Source organism: Coregonus lavaretus (assembly GCF_964263955.1).
Source record: "Coregonus lavaretus genome assembly, chromosome: 4".
In the NCBI taxonomy this organism is placed as follows: domain Eukaryota; kingdom Metazoa; phylum Chordata; class Actinopteri; order Salmoniformes; family Salmonidae; genus Coregonus; species Coregonus lavaretus.
In genome coordinates this window covers 19,377,259-19,399,505 of record NC_139991.1, presented here as the reverse complement: position 1 = coordinate 19,399,505, position 22,247 = coordinate 19,377,259, and the positions used below count along the sequence as shown (strand labels likewise).

The 22,247-nt window shown below is 44.5% G+C and overlaps 1 protein-coding gene across 1 annotated transcript in view; it reads left to right on the top strand.

Moving 5' to 3' along the window:
* Positions 1-22,247, top strand: part of LOC311127166 (tetraspanin-4-like) — a 66,108-nt gene that overhangs the window by 28,114 nt on the left and 15,747 nt on the right. The window contains exon 2 of the mRNA XM_084158944.1: positions 19,072-19,263. Coding sequence (XP_084015070.1) covers positions 19,072-19,263 — 192 coding nt within the window. The remainder of the gene's footprint in view (positions 1-19,071; positions 19,264-22,247) is intronic.

Here is a 22,247-nt window from a genome sequence, read left to right as displayed (position 1 = left end):
AAGGGAATATGAGCTGTTTGCACGCACAGAAACAGACACACACACACAGTGAAGCATCGTGGTGGGGGTGTTTGATTGCTAGCTTATGATTTGGAACACATTTTGATATAGGATTTTATGGAAGAGGCCCTTGGGGGAGTGCATCCATTAACTGTAAATGTAGGGAACTTTACCCGTTTCAGGATAGTCACCAGCCTAATGAAACTCAATGTGTGCTCTTCAGATTCACTGAGTCCATTTTTCCTCCCATCTTACCTCGCTCTCTAGCTTCTTCTATTATAACCTATTTTTCTTCCCCAGTTCATTCTGTGTTGCACCTGCTCTCTCTTAATCTTCTTCCTGCCTCTTTCCCTTCCTCTCACAGATTTGTTATGTCTGTTGTATAGTTCTCATGGGTCACGGTTTGCTTCTATGTCTCTTTGCTCTCTCTCACTCTCTTCTTCCTCCCTCCATTATTCATTTGTTATGCTACTGCCATTCTGCTGTACACTTCTCATTGGCAGTGGCGTGTATTCATCGATGCCAAGGGAAGCCAGGCTTTATTTTTGGTATCTTTTAGTTGTCACTGTATTAGACTAAGCATATGTAATTTGATGATGTTGAAGTTGAAATGGTGCTGGAAGAGTGGAGGCAGCTCCTGTTTTCTTTGCGTGGAGGCAGCTACTGTTTTCTTTGCGACTTGTAGTAGCCTAACTCTTCGTGGTTCTAAATCAATAGTTGTTTAGTAGTCTGAAAATGTTGGAAACATTAACTTGCTTGACCATGCTGTAGGTCATGCAACTGTTTGTTACATGCAATATGTTTTGTGGACTTCACCGGACAGATGTTGCTCTCCGGTTTTGTGATGAAGCAAAGGTGTGGTTGAATTTATTCTGCCACTGTGTCTTCTTATAGTCTCGGCCTTAGGCCTATATACAGGGGTGAAAGAAGAAAACATTTCTTCCCGGTGCAGGACCTCCACAAAATGTTTATGGGCCAATCATAGAATTACATATAGAATCCCTATTAATTCAATAGGATCTCTGTGGGCCTAGTCGTAAAGATTTGTCATTCAACTTTTTAAATGTATTACCTTTTATTGTGTCATAAACACAAACAGTCATGATATTTTCATCTGATTGTCAAACAATCACTTCAAAGGGATCCTTTACTAGGCTGCACGTTCATCTACTCACAACATATTTCCAGCCTCTAAACAGTGGTGAATGGAAAGAGACATCCGTTACACAAAACACCAAGAAGTGTAGTCATTAGGCCAGAATGTATGCGTCAACTGCTGTCCGCGCGCGTCTCGGTGTCAGCCACTCATCTCTGCCTTTTTCTGTGTTCTCGTCTAACCACATCACATTTTGGAGCGTAGGCTATACCACCTGTTTTGAAGTCCATTCTCTAATTTTTCATGCCTCTGACATGCGGTAATGATAAAAAGTGGTGTAATAGCCTACAGTTTAATTGACATTTTGTTTTAATTATCGTGATAGGCTCATGTTTTCTTTTGCCGGGACACTGTACTGGACCGCCTTACTTTCACCCCTGCCTACAGTATATATCACGATGGCAAGGCATATCAACTAACAGGTTATAGGGCAAACAACGCAATTATCACAACACAAAGGTTGGAATATGGCTTTTTTCCCTGGCTTTCCCAGTGATTTTACCCACAAACCGCTACTGCTCTTTGGTCACTGTTACCAAATATTTGTTATAACTAATCCAAGATAGACCACAGCCTGTCATTTCCAATGGGAGCAAATTAATCATAGTGGGCAGAACAAGCAAGGAAGTGGGCAGAGCAAAGCACGAGCTAGCGAGAGCCTATTGGCGCATTCTAGCATGAATTTGCATATTTCCATTAGGGAACGCCTACTCTGTGAAGTTGCGCGTGTACAATTTACCCTTGCACTCCTTCTAAACAATGCAATGTTTTGAAACTTTGTCAAAAATTAATCCACTCAGTTCGTAACAGATTCTAGTTTTGGAAACAGAAAACTGTATTGAAATCAAAATGTTTCATCGATGAGAAAATTTCCTTTTTCTTTCTTTCCCCTTCCTTCCCTCCCTCTCTCTCTCTCTCCCCCCCTCTCTTTCTCTTTCCCCTCTCAACCCCTCTCCCTCTCTTTCCCCCCTTCCCTCCTCCTCTCTTTCCTGCCTCCTTCTTCCTCTCCCCCCTCTCTATTCCCTCTCTCTTCTCGTGCTGTTTGATCTCATACTCTCATTGTCGGCTCAACCCTCAGAAAATCTCATCCCTCGTCATGACACTGATGTGTGTCATCCATGATGCCTTTATCTCTCAAATCTGAGTCTGGGCTATATGGAACCAGCTGTGGAGGCCACCACAATCATCTCCTATCCATCTTCATTTAATGTAGTCCTTTAGCTGTACTATTGTGGAAGGATGCTCTGCAATGCTATTAGTGCTGCCTGAATGCACAGAAAGGCTGAGTGAGGAAGGCCATTATCGAAGAAGATAAAGAAATATGGAAAGGAAGAGTGTCACAAGGTCATTTGTGTTAGAAATGTGATTGGCAAGTACAGTAAATAGCTTCTGATGTTACTTTTGTTTCAGGCTTTATTCAGTGTTACTGTTTTTTTTAAGGTTGTGTGGTAGACTATTGTAGACATTCGTACATTCTTGGTGGGAAAAGATCAAACAAAACGTCTAAAAACCTTGACATTGCAGACTACTGTAAAATGAACCATGACACTATACATCAATGGTTTCCCAGGCATTCATGATACATACCTAAGCACCACTCAAACATGAAATAACAGCTCTGCGACAAGTTGTTTCATAACATGTTCGACATAGCACCGTTGGTTACTTACGGCTGCTGAGTTGTGTATATGTAGCGCGTATATACTGAACAACAATATGAACGAAACATGTAAAGTGTTGGTCCCATGTTTCATGAGCTGAAATAAAAGGCCCAACAAATATTCCATACGCACAATAAGCTTATTTCTCACAAATGTTGTGCACACATTTGTTTACTTCACTGTTAGTGAGCATTTCTCCTTTGCCAAGATAATCCATCCACCTGACAGGTGTGGCATATCAAGAAGCTGATTAAACAGCATGATCATTACACGGGTGCACCTTGTTCTGTGGACAATAAAAGGCCACTCGAAAATGTGCAGTTTTGTCACACAACACAATGCCACTGATGTCTCAAGTTTTGAGGGAGCATGCAATTGGCATGCTGAACTGCAGGAATGTCCACCAGAGCTGTTGCCAGAGAATTGAATGTTAATTTCTCTACCATTCAACGTCATTTTCGAGAATTTGACAGTACGTCCAACCGGCCTCACAACCGCAGACCATGTGAAGCCACGCCAGCCCAGGACCTCCACATCCGGCTTCTTCACCTGCGGGATCGTCTATACGACCAGACACCTGAACAGCTGATGAAACTGTGGGTTTGCACAACCGAAGAATTTCTGCACAAACTGTCAGAAACTGTCTCAGGGAAGCTCACCTGCGTGCTCGTCGTCCTCACCAGGGTCTTGACCTGACTGCAGTTCGGCGTCGTAAACCGACTTCAGTGGGCAAATGCTCACCTTCGATGGCTACTGGCACGTTGGAGAAGTGTGCTCATCACGGATGAATCCCGGTTTCAACTGTACCGGGCAGATGGCAGACAGTGTGTATGACGTCATGTGGGCGAGCAGTTTGCTGATGTCAACGTTGTGAACAGAGTGCCCCATGGTGGCGGTGGGGTTATGGTATGGGCAGGCATAAGCTACGGACAATGAACACAATTGCAATTTATTGATGGCAATTTGAATGCACAGAGATACCGTGACGAGATCCTGAGGCTCATTGTCGTGCCATTCATCCGCCGCCAAATTTACATTTACATTTTAGTCATTTAGCAGACGCTCTTATCCAGAGCGACTTACAGTTAGTGAGTGCATACATTTTTCATACAAATCAAATCAAATGTTATTTGTCACATGTGCCGAATACAACAGGTGAAATGCTTACTTACAAGGCCTTAACCAACAATGCAGTTAAGAAAAATAAGTCTTAAGTAAAAATAAAATAAGAAAAATAATGAATTCAATAATTAAAGAGCAGCAGTAAAATAACAGTAGCGAGGCTATATACAGGGGGTACCGGTACAGAGTCAATGTGCGGGGGCACAGGTTAGTCGAGGTAATTGAGGTAATATGTACATGTAGAAAGAGGTAAAGTGACTATGCACCACCTCATGTTTCAGCATGATAATGCACGGCCCCATATCGCAAGGATCTGTACACAATTCCTGGAAGCTGAAAATGTTCCAGTTCTTCCATGGCCTACATACTCACCAGACATTGAGCATGTTTGGGATGCTCTGGATCGACGTGTACGACAGCGTGTTCCAATTCCTGCCAATATCCAGCAACTTCGCACAGCCATTGAAGAGGAGTGGAACAACATTCCACAGGCCACAATCAACAGCCTGATCAACTCTATGCGAAGGAAATGTGTCGCGCTGCATGAGGCAAATGGTGGTCACACCAAATACTGACTGGTTTTCTGATCCACGCCTTTTTTTGTTGTTGGTATCTGTGACCAACAGATGCATATCTGTATTCCCAGTCGTGATTAGGGCCTAATGAATTAGGGCCTAATTGATTTGACTGATATCCTTATATGAGCTGTAACTCAGTAAAATCTTTAAAATTGTTGCATTTTGCGTTTATATTCTTGTTCAGTGTACTTCAAATGGTTTACGAGCTAGCTTAAACACAATGTTAGCTAAATAAACCTAGCATATTAATGCCGGAGACCCGGGCCCTTGCTGAGTGACATGGCTGTGGACAGAGATGATTGGTGTCACGGGGAAGTGTGACAAGGTCTGACAAACTGGGCAGCTACCGCAATCACTATCACTGTTCTCTCCAAGTAGAGTCGATATAATGAGCCTAGACCCTGGGGTAGCTGTGTGTGAGCCGTGTGTGTGTGTGCTTGCTGTGTGTACAGTACATGCTATTGTGTGTGTGTGTGTGTGTGTGTGTGTGTGTGTGAGCAATGTGTGTTTGTGTATGGTACATGCTATTGGAACAGGGGAGTAGGAAGAGGAGGAGGAATTAGGGAGAATCCCCTAGAGATGAGAGCATTATTGATTACCATTTGCATGCTGCTCTCTTTCTCTCCCTCCCCTCTCTCTTTCCTTCTTTCCCTCCCTCGCTCTCTTTCCTTCTCTTCCTATCTCTCTCTCTATCTTTCGTCCTCTCATTCTCTCTTTCTTTCTCTCTCCCTCTTTCTAACTGCCACAGTTTATTTATAGGGTTTTGCAGGGGCTGTGTTATTTTGTTTGGTGCTGTGCTCCAGAGAGTCAATCGTACCCGCCTTCTGTAAACCATGCTTGCTGGAGCTCTTCTCATGTGCCGAGATCACAGCATCAGTGTAAGGAGATGAGCTTTCTTCTCGAATAGGCCTACAGCCAAGCACTGCATCAACGCAAGCAGCTGTAGCACTCAGTGGAATTTCAAAATGCACCAGAGGCTTGACACATTGTATTATGCACCACCACAGTATACTTGTGTTCAGAGAAGCTGAAATGGTCTAACCACACGGACACCATAGTGAAGAAGGCACGACAGCGGCTCTTCAACCTCAGGATGCTGAAGAAATTCGGCCTGTCCCTGAGGTCCCTTACAGTGTTCTACAGGAGCACCATCGAGAGCATACTGTCGGGCTGCATCACAGTCTGGTACGGCAACTCCACCGCCACGGACTGCAAGGCTCTTCAGAGGGTGATACGTGCAGCCGAACGCACCATTGGGTGCACAGTGCCTGCCCTACAGGACACCAACAACACCAGGTGTCGCAGGAAGGCCAAGAAAATCATCAGGGACCCCAGCCACGACCTGTTCTCTCCGCTTCAATCACTCAGACGCAGGCAGTACAGGAGCATCATGGCAAAAACTGAAAGACTGGCCAATAGTTTCTACCCTCAGACCATCAGGTTGCTGAATAGCCACCGCTATTCAGCTACCTGCTTCCCTCCCCCCTGCCAATCCCCCTATGGACATTCTCCCCACTACTCCCCCACATGGACATTCCCCCCACACCCTCAACTCTCACTTACCTTACCTGCTACTCCCCATACTCCCCCTATGGGCATCCCCCCAACGGCCATTACTCTGCCCCCACCCTAATGACATTCATCACTGTTGCAGTTGTTAATATGTATATTATTACTTTTTTTTGTTTTATTTCACTCAATGGTTATGCTGCTGCTCCCCCTATGGTCATTCCACCCCACCCCCTCAACAGTCTTTACTCTGCCTCCACCCCAATGGACATTTATTTATTCATCACTGCCACAGTTGTTATTATGTATATAGTGCTATCTCTATAGCTATTGTTTTTTATTACCATTTTCATTATTTTATTTCACTAGTCCTGCATGTTGGAGCTCGAAGCCCAAGAATTTCACTGTACACTGCAATCACACCTGCAACCCTGTTACTATTAAACAATCTGAATCTGAATCAGTTTCAAACTCCCACTTGGCTATACTCTGAAAAAAGCTATGGTCTCAAGATGCAATGCATCCTTCTTTTCCTGGAGTGCATTCTTGTTAAAGACAAGCGTTTAGATTAGATTGAATTGTGACCTCTGTCTTGAATGAACCGCCGCCTGAGTGATCAATTGCATTTTATGTTAGCCAAGGTCTCAGAATGCTTTACATTGTATGTAGGGTAAATTGCCCCATCCACCGCCAATGTGTAGCACCCACTGGAATACTCACAACACGTGGGCTATCACGGTGGAGAGGCGAGGAGTGATGGTGTCTATTTGGAAGCTAGGGATGATAACATGGCCATGGTGGTGAAGATGCTAGCTGCTAGCCGAGAGCTCTCTATTCACCATGAAGGGGAAACATTACAGTACTGGGGATGAGAGCATCTTAATATTCAAGGCCCTTTAGCTTTTCAAGCCAGTAGTAGGGGGATGTAAGCAAGCTCGCTAGCACTACCTGGAGATATGCAAGAGATCCACTGGTTCTCAGGCTGTGTATTCATCAGATGATCTCCTGTGTACCTCCATTTTTTGGGGGGTGATAAAAATGCCTGACTGAGAGTTTGCCTCTAGCCTAACTGGGCTAAGAGTATTATTATGTATGAACCTTGGCTCTACTCTACAGGGAGATACTGTAGATTACTCAGCAGCAACTCACATCCTGAAACACGTGCTCCTTTAGTGCTGTCTTACATTGCTTGAGAATAGGAGTGTCTAAATTCCAATATCTGAGACATTGATTTAAATGACAGATTTACCCACTAGCACAACAAACCATAAATGCATACTGAAAGCATTTTCCCTTTATCTATTCTAACTCCCACATATACAAACAGATTGTGGGAGATGTGACAGAGCGGAGGGCCACATTTGGCAGATAATACATACAGCATTACTGTCGGGACTCCTGGATAGAAATCTATAACACAACATCTGGAGGATAGAGATTATGTTATGAATACTGATATGTAAGAAGATACAAATCAGTAGCCTGGTCCCAGATCTGTCTTGCCAACTCCTATGGTCATTGTCATATAGGAGTTGGCAAGACCAAACAAAGAGATCTAGGAACAGGCAAAATAAACAGTTGTTTGGCCCAAGTTTTAGCTATAGACACCAGAAGTCCTCAGGGGCGATTCAGCTCCCTCTTCCAACCCACTTAACAAAGAATGAACAATCTGCTTAGACTCACTAATCATTTGTCTTAGTTTGGTGTTGAACCAACTCGCTGCTGGTGAGAGATTCAAAAGCACGAGTCCCTTACTGAGTTTATGAATTAGTCCAATTAATCACCGGTAATTATGCAGAAGTTCTGCATAATTATGGAACACCTTTGCAATATTTTCCATGCTGAAAATTGAATAAACAATTTGTTTTAATACACATCTAAATCTGATTACAAGTGCACTGGGTTTATCTTGACGTTACAGAACTGCTGGGATGTAGCCTATAGTCTTTAAGTATGGTGAATTGTTCTTAGCTGCTTACAAGAAACGACTTCCGGTGATCAACAACTTCAGCGTTTCATCAAGTTCAGATTGAACTTGATGATGTGGGACCCAACCTGTCCTGAATTGAATAGTCAATAAAAACCTTGATGTGATTTTTGGGGGGGGAAATGCTCTGTTTTTGCCACTGCTAGAAATCATCTCGCATTGTGCTGTAAAACGGGCTATCATCCAATTCATAACACCGCATGATGCATAATACCCCTCTGTCAAAATACAGATTGGTTAGACATAAATAGGGCTACATTTCAGTGCTGAGACCCTTTTGATATGCAGCTCGTTCACTAGCCACAACGCCTCTGTGGTGTCATGTAAACAATGAACTCTCTACTGAAATTGAACTGAAAATCCACCTGTATTTCTTAGTGATGGGCATTCCGTGTCTTTTCGATGAGCCACATCATTTGGCTCCGTTCACGTCAAAGAACCGCATCATTTGGCTCCCAACCGGCTCTTAATTCAAAATGCTTGAAAATCTGTCATGTATAGCACAAAAAATAGGCTACCATTATGTCAGATCGTGATATGCACGTTCAAGTACATTTTTACCTAGCCAAATTATTTTAAAAAATTCATTTGTTTTTACACACTGCAAAAATAAGCTTGGACCAGAGTGACGTATTCTCTCCAGTATTTATGGTTTCTGCAGTGAGAATTTACCATTTTCAGATAATGATTTTGTAACGTATATTTGCAGATAATCGTTGTTTTGAAGCTCAAAAAGCAGTAGTAGCAGTATGTAAATCAGGGCGCCAACGTTCACCAAAAACAGGCATTCAAAAAGAGCCGTTCGTTCGCAAACGACCCATTACTAGTATTTCTCCCCTCAAACGTTTTTGTCATGCGAATGTGAGTAGAAAAGTGGGGCAGTGTTTTAATCGTGCCGTATTTATGCAAATGTATGGAATTAAGTTGTCTTGCCAATTGGGACGTTTAATTACATACATTTCCCACGGGATATGATCTAGTTAATTGCCGATAGAGAGAGCGAGATTCCTACGTTTTAGGTGAAACGTAGTACACCACGAGGGAAGGAAGGAGACATGTTGGAGCTGATATTTTTAAAACTCTGGCAAATTATGAAAGTATATCAACAGTTTTCAAATTGTCCTTGCTATCCGGGATCCTTGGGACGTCCCTACCACATTGAAGTTGGCATTTAAAATGGTTAAGGCAAGGGTTAGGGTAACGCCTCGATCAGACTGAGTGTCATTACATTTTGGTATACCAGAAGTATACTGAACAAAAATATAAACGCAACATGCAACAATTTCAATGATTTTACTGAGTTACAGTTCATATAAAGAAATCAGTCAATTGAAATGAATTCATTAGGCCCTAATCTATGGATTTCATATGACTGGGAAGGGGCGCAGCCATGGGTGGGCCTGGGGGGGTCATAGGCCCACCCAATGGGGAGCCAGGCCCAGCCAATCAGAATGAGTTTTTCCAGCTGTCCGGGTGGCTTGTCTCAGACAATCCCTGTAGGTGAAGAAGCCGGATGTGGAGGTCCTTGGTTGGCGTGGTTACACGTGGTCTGCGGTTTTGAGGCCGGTTGGACATACTGCCAAATTCTCTAAAACAAAGTTGGAGGCTGCTTATGGTAGAGAAATTAACATTTAATTTTCTGGTAACAGCTCTGGTGGACATTCCTGCAGTCAGCATGCCAATTGCACGCTCCCTCAACACTTGAGACATCTGTGGCATTGTGTAGTGTGACAAAACTGCACATTTTAGAGTGGCCTTTTATTGTCCCCAGCACAAGGTGCACCTGTGTAATGATCATGCTGTTTAATCAGCTTCTTGATATTACATTTACATTTTAGTCATTTAGCAGACGCTCTTAACCAGAGCGACTTACAGGAGCAATTAGGGTTAAGTGCCTTGCTCAAGGGCACATTAACGTCATTTAGCAGACGCTCTTAGCCAGAGCGACTCACAAATTGGTGCGTTCACCCTATAGCCAGTGGGATAACCACTTTACAATTTGGGGGGGGGGGGGGGGGTTAGAAGGAATACTTTATCCTATCCCAGGTATTCCTTAAAGAGGTGGGGTTTCAAATGTCTCCGGAAGGTGGTGAGTGACTCCGCTGTCCTGGCGTCGTGAGGGAGCTTGTTCCACCATTGGGGTGCCAGAGCAGCGAACAGTTTTGACTGGGCTGAGCGGGAGCTATGCTTCCGCAGAGGAAGGGGAGCCAGCAGGCCAGAGGTGGATGAACGCAATGTCCTCGTTTGGGTGTAGGGACTGATCAGAGCCTGAAGGTACAGAGGTGCCGTTCCCCTCACTGCTCCATAGGCAAGCACCATGGTCTTGTAGCGGATGCGAGCTTCAACTGGAAGCCAGTGGAGTGTGCGGAGGAGGGGGGTGACGTGAGAGAACTTGGGAAGGTTGAACACCAGACGGGCTGCGGCATTCTGGATGAGTTGTAGGGGTTTAATGGCACAGGCAGGGAGCCCAGCCAACAGCGAGTTGCAGTAGTCCAGACGGGAGATGACAAGTGCCTGGACCAGGACCTGCGCCGCTTCCTGTGTAAGGCAGGGTCGCACTCTCCGAATGTTGTAGAGCATGAACCTGCAGGAGCGGGTCACCGCCTTGATGTTGGCGGAGAACGACAGGGTGTTGTCCAGGGTCACGCCTAGGCTCTTCGCACTCTGGGAGGAGGACACAGCGGAGTTGTCAACCGTGATGGCGAGATCATGGAACGGGCAGTCCTTCCCCGGGAGGAAGAGCAGCTCCGTCTTGCCAGGGTTCAGCTTGAGGTGGTGATCCGTCATCCATACTGATATGTCTGCCAGACATGCAGAGATGCGATTCGCCACCTGGTTATCAGAAGGGGGAAAGGAGAAGATTAGTTGTGTATCGTCAGCGTAGCAATGATAGGAGAGACCATGTGAGGATATGACAGAGCCAAGTGACTTGGTGTATAGGGAGAAAAGGAGAGGGCCCAGAACCGATCCCTGGGGGACACCAGTGGTGAGAGCACGTGGTGCGGAGACAGCTTCCCGCCACGCCACTTGGTAGGAGCGACCGGTCAGGTAGGACGCAATCCAGGAGTGAGCCGCGCCGGAGATGCCCATCTCGGAGAGGGTGGAGAGGAGGATCTGATGGTTCACAGTATCAAAGGCAGCAGACAGGTCTAGAAGGACAAGAGCAGAGGAGAGAGAGTTAGCTTTAGCAGTGCGGAGAGTCTCCGTGACACAGAGAAGAGCAGTCTCAGTTGAATGACCAGTCCTGAAACCTGATTGGTTTGGATCAAGAAGGTCATTCTGAGAGAGATAGCAAGAGAGTTGGCTAAAGACGGCACGCTCAATAGTTTTGGAAAGAAAAGAAAGAAGGGATACTGGTCTGTAGTTGTTGACATCAGTGGGGTCGAGTGTTGGTTTTTTGAGAAGGGGAGCAACTCTCGCTCTCTTGAAGACGGAAGGGACATGGCCAGCGGTCAAGGATGAGTTGATCAGCGAGGTGAGGTAGGGGAGAAGGTCACCGGAGATGGTCTGGAGAAGGGAGGAGGGGATGGGGTCAAGCGGGCAGGTTGTTGGGCGGCCTGCAGTCACAAGTCGCAGGATTTTATCTGGAGAGAGAGGGGAGAAAGAAGTCAAAGCATAGGGTAGGGCAGTGTGAGCAGGACCAGCAGTGTTATTAGACTTAACAAACGAGGATCGGATGTCGTCAACCTTCTTTTCAAAGTGGTTGACGAAGTCATCCACAGAGAGAGAGGAGGGGGGGGGGGGGGGGAGGAGGATTCAGGAGGGAGGAAAATGTGGCAAAGAGCTTCCTAGGGTTAGAGGCAGATGCTTGGAATTTAGAGTGGTAGAAGGTGGCCTTAGCAGCAGAAACAGATGAAGAAAATGTAGAGAGGAGGGAGTGAAAAGATGCCAGGTCGGTAGGGAGTTTAGTTTTCTTCCATTTCCGCTCCGCTGCCCGGAGCTCTGTTCTGTGAGCTCGCAGTGAGTCATCAAGCCACGGAGCTGGAGGGGAGGACCGAGCCGGCCGGGAGGATAGGGGACACAGAGAGTCAAAGGATGCAGAAAGGGAGGAGAGGAGGGTTGAGGAGGCAGAATCAGGAGATTGGAGGGAGAAGGATTGAGCAGAGGGAAGAGATGATAGGATGGAAGAGGAGAGAGTAGTGGGAGAGAGAGAGCGAAGGTTGCGGCGGCGCATTACCATCTGTGTAGGGGCAGAGTGAGTAGTGTGGGAGGAGAGCGAGAGAGAAAAGGAAACAAAGTAGTGGTCGGAGACTTGGAGGGGAGTTGCAGTGAGATTAGTAGAGGAGCAGCATCTAGTGAAGATGAGGTCAAGCGTATTGCCTGCCTTGTGAGTAGGGGGGGACGGTGAGAGGGTGAGGTCAAAAGAGGAGAGGAGTGGAAAGAAGGAGGCAGAGAGAAATGAGTCAAACGTGGACATAGGGAGGTTGAAATCCCCCAAAACTGTGACTGGTGAGCCATCCTCAGGAAAGGAACTTATCAAGGCGTCAAGCTCGTTGATGAACTCTCCAAGGGAACCTGGAGGGCGATAGATGACAAGGATATTAAGCTTAAATGGGCTAGTGACTGTGACAGCATGGAATTCAAATGAGGAGATAGACAGATGGGTTAGGGGAAAAATTGAGAATGTCCACTTGGGAGAGATGAGGATTCCTGTACCACCACCCCTCTGACCAGATGCTCTCGGGGTATGCGAGAACACATGGTCAGACGAGGAGAGAGCAGTAGGAGTAGCCGTGTTTTCAGTGGTGATCCATGTTTCCGTCAGCGCCAGGAAGTCGAGGGACTGGAGGTTGGCATAGGCTGGGATGAAGTCAGCTTTGTTGGCAGCAGAACGGCAGTTCCAGAGGCTGCCTGCGACCTGGAACTCCAGGTGAGGGGTGCGTGCAGGGACCACCAGGTTAGAGAGGCAGCAGCCGCGCGGTGTGGTGCGTTGTTTGTGTAGCCTGTGCAGAGAGGAGAGAACAGGGATAGGCAGAGGCATAGTTGACAGGCTGTAGCAAATGGCTACAAAAATGCAGAGGAGATCGGAATGAAATGAGCTAAGCATCTGGGAGAGGAGAGAGGGGGGCCTCCCTCACCAAAAACTTCTACCTCAGAAACTAAAATTGTTTCACTGAACCACCCGAACAAAAACTCTCCCAACTTCCACCTTTAGAAATCAGAATTGTTGTGAACCACAGTTGTTCAATGTTTAAAGGAATAGACTCAACCCACTTTATTCAGCTAGCCAACTATGACACCATAGCTGACTAGCATGCTAGCATCCAATAACACACAGTTTAACACACAGTTAAGCACCAATACTCACAACAAACCACCAATAGTGTGTTAACTAGCTAACTAGCATGCTAGCATCCAGTAACACACAGTTTAGCACAAACACTTGGTCACAGCAAACCACCAATAGTGTGATTACACACTAAACAGATCATTCGTGTCTGTGTCAAGTTCCTTTCATGACGCAGCAATGATTCAACGTTGGCTAGCTAGGACAAGTATATTGTAATTAGCTACTACCGTACCGTTCGCTGGTCGTGTTGGGTAGCTAGCAATGGCCACTGTGTTGGCTTTGTTTGAAGAACGGCTAGCTAGCTAGCTTCGTGCTACACCCGGCACACAATGGCTACTGTGTTGACTCTGACTCTGTTCGAAAAAACGGCTAATTAGCTCGCTTCGTGCTACAGCCGGCACGGCGGAAGACACTGCCAAGACACAGTAGCTACCCACGATACCTAGCTATGACGCCGTAGCTAACTAGCAAGCTAGCATCCATTAACACACAATTTAGCACCAATACTTGGTTACAACAAACTGCCAAGAGTGTGTTAGCACACTAAACAGATAATTCATGTCCGTGTCTAGTTCCTTACATAACGCAGAACGCAGCAAAAATTAAACGTTGGCTAGCAGCACATTTAACAGTGGGAACAGCTAATCGTTACCAGTAGCTACCCGCTAGCTAGCTAGCCTCGTGCTTCGATACTAACCTACAATTACCTACGGAAACCTACAATAACAACAAAACTAGCCTATGATAAATACAATGCCTAACTACAACTAACTACCAACCTACGATCTAATACATGGTTAAGCTTTACTCAACACCATATGGGAAGCTCTCCACCGTTGCTAATCGTTGCTAATCGTTACCAGTAGCTACCCGCTAGCTAGCTAGCCTCGTGCTTCAATACTAGCCTACAATAACCTACGGAAACCTACAATAACAACAATACTAACCTATAATAAATACAATACCTAACTACAACTAACTACCAACCTACGATCTAATACATGGTTAAGCTATACTCAACACCAAATGAGAAGTTTGCTTACCTCCAGCTAGAGAGCTAGAGAAAAACACGACCTCTCCCGATATGCCACATCTGTCAGGTGGATGGATTATCTTGGCCAAGGAGAAATGTTCACTAACATGGATGTAAACAAATTTGTACACAACATTTGAGAGAAATAAGCTTTTTGTGCGTATGGAAAAATTCTGGGATATTTTAATTCAGCTCATGAAACATGGGGCCAACACTTTACATGTTGCGTTTATATTTTTGTTCAGTATAAAAAAAAATCTCCAATTGAGCCCTGAGTTTACCTTGCAGCATTGCATTGCAGAGGCAGTTGCAGTGTGTTCTGTATACGTTGGACTTGATGGAAATAGTAGGTAAAAAACTGTGAATGTAACATTTTTGTTGCACACATATCCAGTAAAAATGTTTGACTGCAGAATTTATTTTGCATCATTGATGGAATGACACTTTTGGTATGATCGAGGCTTTAGGGTTAAAGCGGAAATCGGTAGTAGAAACAATAACAAAGCAACTCCCCACCCGTTTTGGTAAAAAGGTAAGGGATGGGGCTGGAGAAATGTAACCACTCTCAAATTCATAGACAGCTATGGTTGCAAGGACTGACCATCCATGATATCAAAATTATAGTTTTAAGCATGTTTTGAGGCTATATAGTGTTTGTTTACTTTTACTTTGTTGACAAACATTGGAGTAAAACAAGTTTATATTTTGGGTTATGATGGGGTATGACAGTTGAACTAAGCTCATGAGATGTTTATAAGTTATTTTCTTCAAAAATCAATGGGTACATATCATTAATTGTGACCGACCACCTCTATTCGGTCTTATGTTGCAACATTTTTAAATAGTGTTTTTTACATTGGATAAAAGTAGAGACTTAGAGCTACAAAATGTGACCCGTTTCAGGAAGCTAGGCGTATGTCGCACGTCACTACTTCACAGGAGAGGCATTTAAAAGTTGTAAAAAAGAAATGTTTTTAATCAAAATTAGTTTTTTGTCAGAAATGTCTTCTGGAACGTGAACTTTCATGTGCCTTAATAACAAACTTGTATGCCATCTGTAAATATGAATAAAATTGTTAAATTAGGAGCCTAGTTGGTTTAGCCACGGAAGAAGACAGGAACCTTCCAGCTAGCCATGATTGGCTGAGATAATGGATGGGCTGGACATGCCGAGAGATTAGTTCGGATTGGTCTGCCATGTAGCGCGCTTCTGTCTATATCATGAGCTGCTCAGCATTTGCAGATAATCCTTGCTACTGCGGCTTTTTTGAAAGATATAACGTTAGCCATGGAGATCTGCAAAATTGTTCCTACAGGTCTCAACAACATTGCTGCCCAGAATTTAGCAGGTGCTATCGACAAAGGTCAGTGGGGAAAAGTTGTGATGGACTACTTTCTGCGATTACGTTCAAATGGCTCTCTTGTGAAGTAGTGACGTGCAACATACGCCTAGCTTCCTGAAACGGGTCACAATTTATAAGTCAAAAAATTGATGTAGCAACTGCTGATTTCTCCTTTAAGGTTAGGGTTAGGGCAGAGAGGAAGAGGTGAAGCGAGAGGGTTTACTCCCCCCAAAATCTATGTTAATCAGATCAGTATGAAAAATATATGCACTCACTAACTGTAAGTCGTTCTGGATAAGAGCGTCTGCTAAATGACTAAAATGTCAAATGTAAATCATAAATTATTGAGTAAGTGAGGAATGGTTTGTAAGGAAAGTTTGTAGGCTACATTGACATTGTTTGGAAATAGCTATAGAACTGCCGTTGTTTACTTTTGCTAGTTACTTTTTGGTTGTTGCTTTTGTTATTTTCATTTTACCACAAGGACATCCGGCATAGCATAACACCATCAGCAGACCAATTTAACAAAAGTAAGTGCTCGAGTATAACCAACACACTGAATAATACTAATCGATTGAAAGGGACGGCAGTCTGGCCTCACAATGAATAGACTAGAGCCTTGGAGAGTTTTCTTTTTCTCTGCAAATAAACTCTTAAAATGATTACGACACAGAGGGTGCATCCCAAATGGCACACTATTCCCTATGTAATGCACTACTTTTGATCTGGTCACATAGAGCTCTGGTCAAAAGTAGTGCACTACAGTGGGGAGAACAAGTATTTGATACACTGCCGATTTTGCAGGTTTTCCTACTTACAAAGCATGTAGAGGTCTGGAATGTTTATCATAGGTACACTTCAACTGTGAGAGACGGAATCTAAAACAAAAATGCAGAAAATCACATTGTATGATTTTTAAGTAATTAATTTGCATTTTATTGCATGACATAAGTATTTGATCACCTACCAACCAGTAAGAATTCCGGCTCTCACAGACCTGTTAGTTTTTCTTTAAGAAGCCCTCCTGTTCTCCACTCATTACCTTTATTAACTGCACCTGTTTGAACTCATTACCTGTATAAAAGACACCTGTCCACACACTCAATCAAACACACTCCAACCTCTCCACAATGGCCAAGACCAGAGAGCTGTGTAAGGACATCAGGGATAAAATTGTAGACCTGCACAAGGCTGGGATGGGCTACAGGACAATAGGCAAGCAGCTTGGTGAGAAGGCAACAACTGTTGGCGCAATTATTAGAAAATGGAAGAAGTTCAAGATGACGGTCAATCACCCTCGATCTGGGGCTCCATGCAAGATCTCACCTCGTGGGGCATCAATGATCATGAGGAAGGTGAGGGATCAGCCCAGAACTACATGGCAGGACCTGGTCAATGACCTGAAGAGAGCTGGGACCACAGTCTCAAAGAAAACCATTAGTAACACACTACGCCGTCATGGATTAAAATCCTGCAGCGCAAGCAAGGTTCCCCTGCTCAAGCCAGCGCATTTCCAGGCCCGTCTGAAGTTTGCCAATGACCATCTGGATGATCCAGAGGAGGAACGGGAGAAGGTCATGTGGTCTGATGAGACAAAAATAGAGCTTTTTGGTCTAAACTCCACTCACCGTGTTTGGAGGAAGAAGAAGGATGAGTACAACCCCAAGAACACCATCCCAACCGTGAAGCATGGAGGTGGAAACATCATTCTTTGGGGATGCTTTTCTGCATAGGGGACAGGACGACTGCACCGTATTGAGGGGAGGATGGATGGGGCCATGTATCGCGAGATCTTGGCCAACCTCCTCCTTCCATCAGTAAGAGCATTGAAGATGGGTCGTGGCTGGGTCTTCCAGCATGACAACGACCCAAAACACACAGCCAGGGCAACTAAGGAGTGGCTCCGTAAGAAGCATCTCAAGGTCCTGGAGTGGCCTAGCCAGTCTCCAGACCTGAACCCAGTAGAAAATCTTTGGAGGGAGCTGAAAGTCCGTATTGCCCAGCAACAGCCCCGAAACCTGAAGGATCTGGAGAAGGTCTGTATGGAGGAGTGGGCCAAAATCCCTGCTGCAGTGTGTGCAAACCTGGTCAAGACCTACAGGAAACGCATGATCTCTGTAATTGCAAACAAAGGTTTCTGATGTATCAAATACTTATGTCATGCAATAAAATGCAAATTAATTTCTTAAATATCATACAATGTGATTTTCTGGATTTTTGTTTTAGATTCCGTCTCTCACAGTTGAAGTGTACCTATGATAAACATTCCAGACCTCTACATGCTAAATCGGCAGTGTATCAAATACTTGTTCTCCCCACTGTATATAGGGAATAGGGTGCCATTTGGGACGCAAACCAAGTCTCGCATAGAACACCATGGATTCATGAACCATGAAAAGAGGAAAGTGTAGTCTCATAAGGAGGGCAGACGGGAGTTCTTCAAAGGCTCCCGAGAGAATTTTCCCATCACCCCTCTGGCGCTGTCAGGCGGTCTGATCTGTACATCTCTCTAGTCTCTCCATCACAGTTCAGGGTTAGAGGAGGGCAGCCCACATACCACATACTGTTGCTGTCAGTCTGAGGCCCTCTCAGCAACAGTATGTTATGGAGATGTTGTACTAACTGAGGCACAGAGCATGTGATATTTAAGTATGACATTGTACCAACTGAGGCACAGAGCATGTGGTATTTACGTATGTAAAGCACTATGTGTCGATAACATAGGGCCTTGGAGCATGTATCATATCTGTTTTACCTTGTCATTATTATTTCATGTACATTAATGCAGTATCCTTGTCTGTCTGTCTCTGTGTCTATCAATGTATCCGTCTTTTCTCTCTCTTTCCGCTCTCTCTTCTTTCCTATATCTTTCTCTCTCTCCCTCTCTCTGGCCATGATTCCCTTCTGACTTCTCTCCCAGGGGTATGATGATAGGCTTGTATGAGGAGAGACAGCGGTATAATCATCCTCTAATTTCCAGCTGTTCTAATATTCTGATCATGGTGGATGGTGATGGATGACTTGCACCAACCTGTCTAAGTGATTGGAGCGGCAGCACACAATGCTTCAGAGCAGTTTTATTCATGACCTGCCCTACTTTGAGCTCAAGAGCTGATTAAAAACGATCTGGCGTTGTTCTACAGTTGGGAATAGAAGTGAGGGAGAAACACAATAATCACATTTAGCCATGCAAATCGAGTCTACCAGTCTTGGTTGAGCATGCCGGGCAATGCATATCCTGTCATCGCCTTGGGATTTGTGTGTGTTGTGTTGTGTGTAAATGTATATGTGTGCACCAAATGATGTGTGTTTTTTTTATATGCTACTCACTTTCTCTCTTTTTTCTTTCTTTCTTCCTTTGTCTTTCTCTCTCCTCCTTCTTTCTCTGACAGTTGGGGGGTTGTGGAATACTGGGCGTGGGGGTATGGCTGTCAGTGACCCAGGGCAACTTTGCCACACTCTCCTCTTCCCTCCCATCCCTCTCAGCAGCCAATCTACTCATTGCGGTAGGGACCATCATCATGGTGATTGGTTGCCTCGGCTGTGTCGGAGCTGTCAAAGAAAGTCGTCCGCTGTTGCTGAGCGTGAGTATCCAACAAAGAGTATCTGCCACTCTTGTTGACAAAAATACCCTTGATAATTAGTATTTACACACATTCATATTTCTGCTGTAAGCATCATGTTATATTCACACTTTTAAAATTGTAATGTAGCAGATGCTTTTATCCAAAGCGACATACAGATGTCAACATCGACAGACAGTGACACATTATGTATATTCAGTATATGCGGCCCATGCGGGATTCAAACCCACAACCCTACTGTTGCCAGCACCATGCATCAACCCACTGAGTCATTGGAACCACACTTTAGACCAGCATTCATAACTCCAAGCTCCATGAAGATCTTCCCATTTAAAAAGTCAGAATTGTCTCTGGTTGATAACAAACAAGTCTCACGTCGTATAACAAACCATATAGTTTGATTTACTTCGAACGACTAACAGTCTGTTAACTTAGCTTTTAAACCTAGCTTTTAAATAAAGTTTATGACACCAGTGCAGCAGGTGGCTCAATTACTGGCCCCATGGGACCGACCATCAAACGTATCGTAGAGCTAAAGCCTATCATTAGTATCAGCCTTAACATTCTCCCAGAGCGCCCAGCCGGTTGGACCACTGTGTCGATGTGATTAGAAGACGATGTCAGCAAAGGCTTTTTCGCAGCGACTGGCGAATCATCTTGAGCCTTGACATCGATTTCAAAAGAGACAGCTCTAACCCTCTGCTTTAATTAGAAAAGCAATTAGAGATTTAATAACTGAACTGATCATTGAGGGGGAAATAAATGAAGATTTGACAGTGCTAATTGTTGAAGTGTGGGGTTTAAAAGTAATAAGGTTGAGTGGTCATTTGTAACATGGAAATAACTTGTTGTGGGCTGCATTTTACAACAGTTGTGTACTAAATGGCTTGTAAGTTTATTAGTGAAGTTATGTTTTCATGTTTAATTCCATTATCTCCATGAGATTAATTGGAGAATACAAAGATTTTTTCCAATATCTACACTAGCAGATAATTTAGAATGAATCAATGTACTGGCCATTCATTCTAAGTGGTACAGTATGTGATTATGGACATTGGAATGTAGTCTTGCCCTTGTACACACATTTCAAGTGGTTTGCTAGTATGCATATTGGAACAAAGCCTTGGGCACACATTCTAAGTAGTGTACTAATATGGAATGTAGCCTAACAGCCAACTTGGTGGACTGCCATGCTTTTACGCTGGGGATGGATCCTTCCAGTCTGACTGCTCTGAAGTGGTCTTGTGGAGACAAATTTCAGATTCGTTAACACATTTCAGTCAATTTGAACCAGGTCACTGTAAACTGGGTTGTCGAGCAAAATGGTCAACATTCCATTATGGTTAACCTGCAGCCAGGGCTCTAAATTACATTTTTAATTGGTAGCACCAGAAAATGTTTTTTTTTTTAATTATTGATTTGAGATACAGCCTATATGAATTCTAGCTACTTTAAGCACATGTTGTGCCCTAGAAATAAAAAACTATCCATTGGCACACTGGTTGAAGCAACATTGTTTCCATGTAATTTCAATGAAATTACGTTGAACCAACGTGGAATAGACGTTGAATTGAGGTCTGTGCCCAGTGGGTAATACAGTGAGGGAAAAAGTATTTGATCCCCTGCTGATTTTGTACGTGTGCCCACTGACAAAGAAATGATCAGTCTATAATTATAATGGTAGGTTTATTTGAACAGTGAGAGACAGAATAACAACAAAAAAATCCAGAAAAACGCATGTCAAAAATGTTATACATTGATTTGCATTTTAATGAGGGAAGTAAGTATTTGACCCCCTCTCAATCAGAAAGATTTCTGGCTCCCAGGTGTCTTTTATACAGATAACGAGCTGAGATTAGGAGCACACTCTTAAAGGGAGTGCTCCTAATCTCAGTTTGTTACCTGTATAAAAGACACCTGTCCACAGAAGCAATCAATCAATCAATCAGATTCCAAACTCTCCACCATGGCCAAGACCAAAGAGCTCTCCAAGGATGTCAGGGACAAGATTGTAGACCTACACAAGGCTGGAATGGGCTACAAGACCATCGCCAAGCAGCTTGGTGAGAAGGTGACAACAGTTGGTGCGATTATTCGCAAATGGAAGAAACACAAAAGAACTGTCAATCTCCCTCGGCCTGGGGCTCCATGCAAGATCTCACCTCGTGGAGTTGCAATGATCATGAGAACGGTGAGGAATCAGCCCAGAACTACATGGGAGGATCTTGTCAATGATCTCAAGGCAGCTGGGACCATAGTCACCAAGAAAACAATTGGTAACACACTACGCCGTGAAGGACTGAAATCCTGCAGTGCCCGCAAGGTCCCCCTGCTCAAGAAAGCACATATACAGGCCCGTCTGAAGTTTGCCAATGAACATCTGAATGATTCAGAGGAGAACTGGGTGAAAGTGTTGTGGTCAGATGAGACCAAAATCGAGCTCTTTGGCATCAACTCAACTAGCCGTGTTTGGAGGAGGAGGAATGCTGCCTATGACCCCAAGAACACCATCCCCACTGTCAAACATGGAGGTGGAAACATTATGCTTTGGGGGTGTTTTTCTGCTAAGGGGACAGGAAAACTTCACCGCATCAAAGGGACGATGGACGGGGCCATGTACCGTCAAATCTTGGGTGAGAACCTCCTTCCCTCAGCCAGGGCATTGAAAATGGGTCGTGGATGGGTATTCCAGCATGACAATTACCCAAAACACACGGCCAAGGCAACAAAGGAGTGGCTCAAGAAGAAGCACATTAAGGTCCTGGAGTAGCCAGTCTCCAGACCTTAATCCCATAGAAAATCTGTGGAGGGAGCTGAAGGTTCGAGTTGCCAAACGTCATCCTCGAAACCTTAATGACTTGGAGAAGATCTGCAAAGAGGAGTGGGACAAAATCCCTCCTGAGATGTGTGCAAACCTGGTGGCCAACTACAAGAAACGTCTGACCTCTGTGATTGCCAACAAGGGTTTTGCCACCAAGTACTAA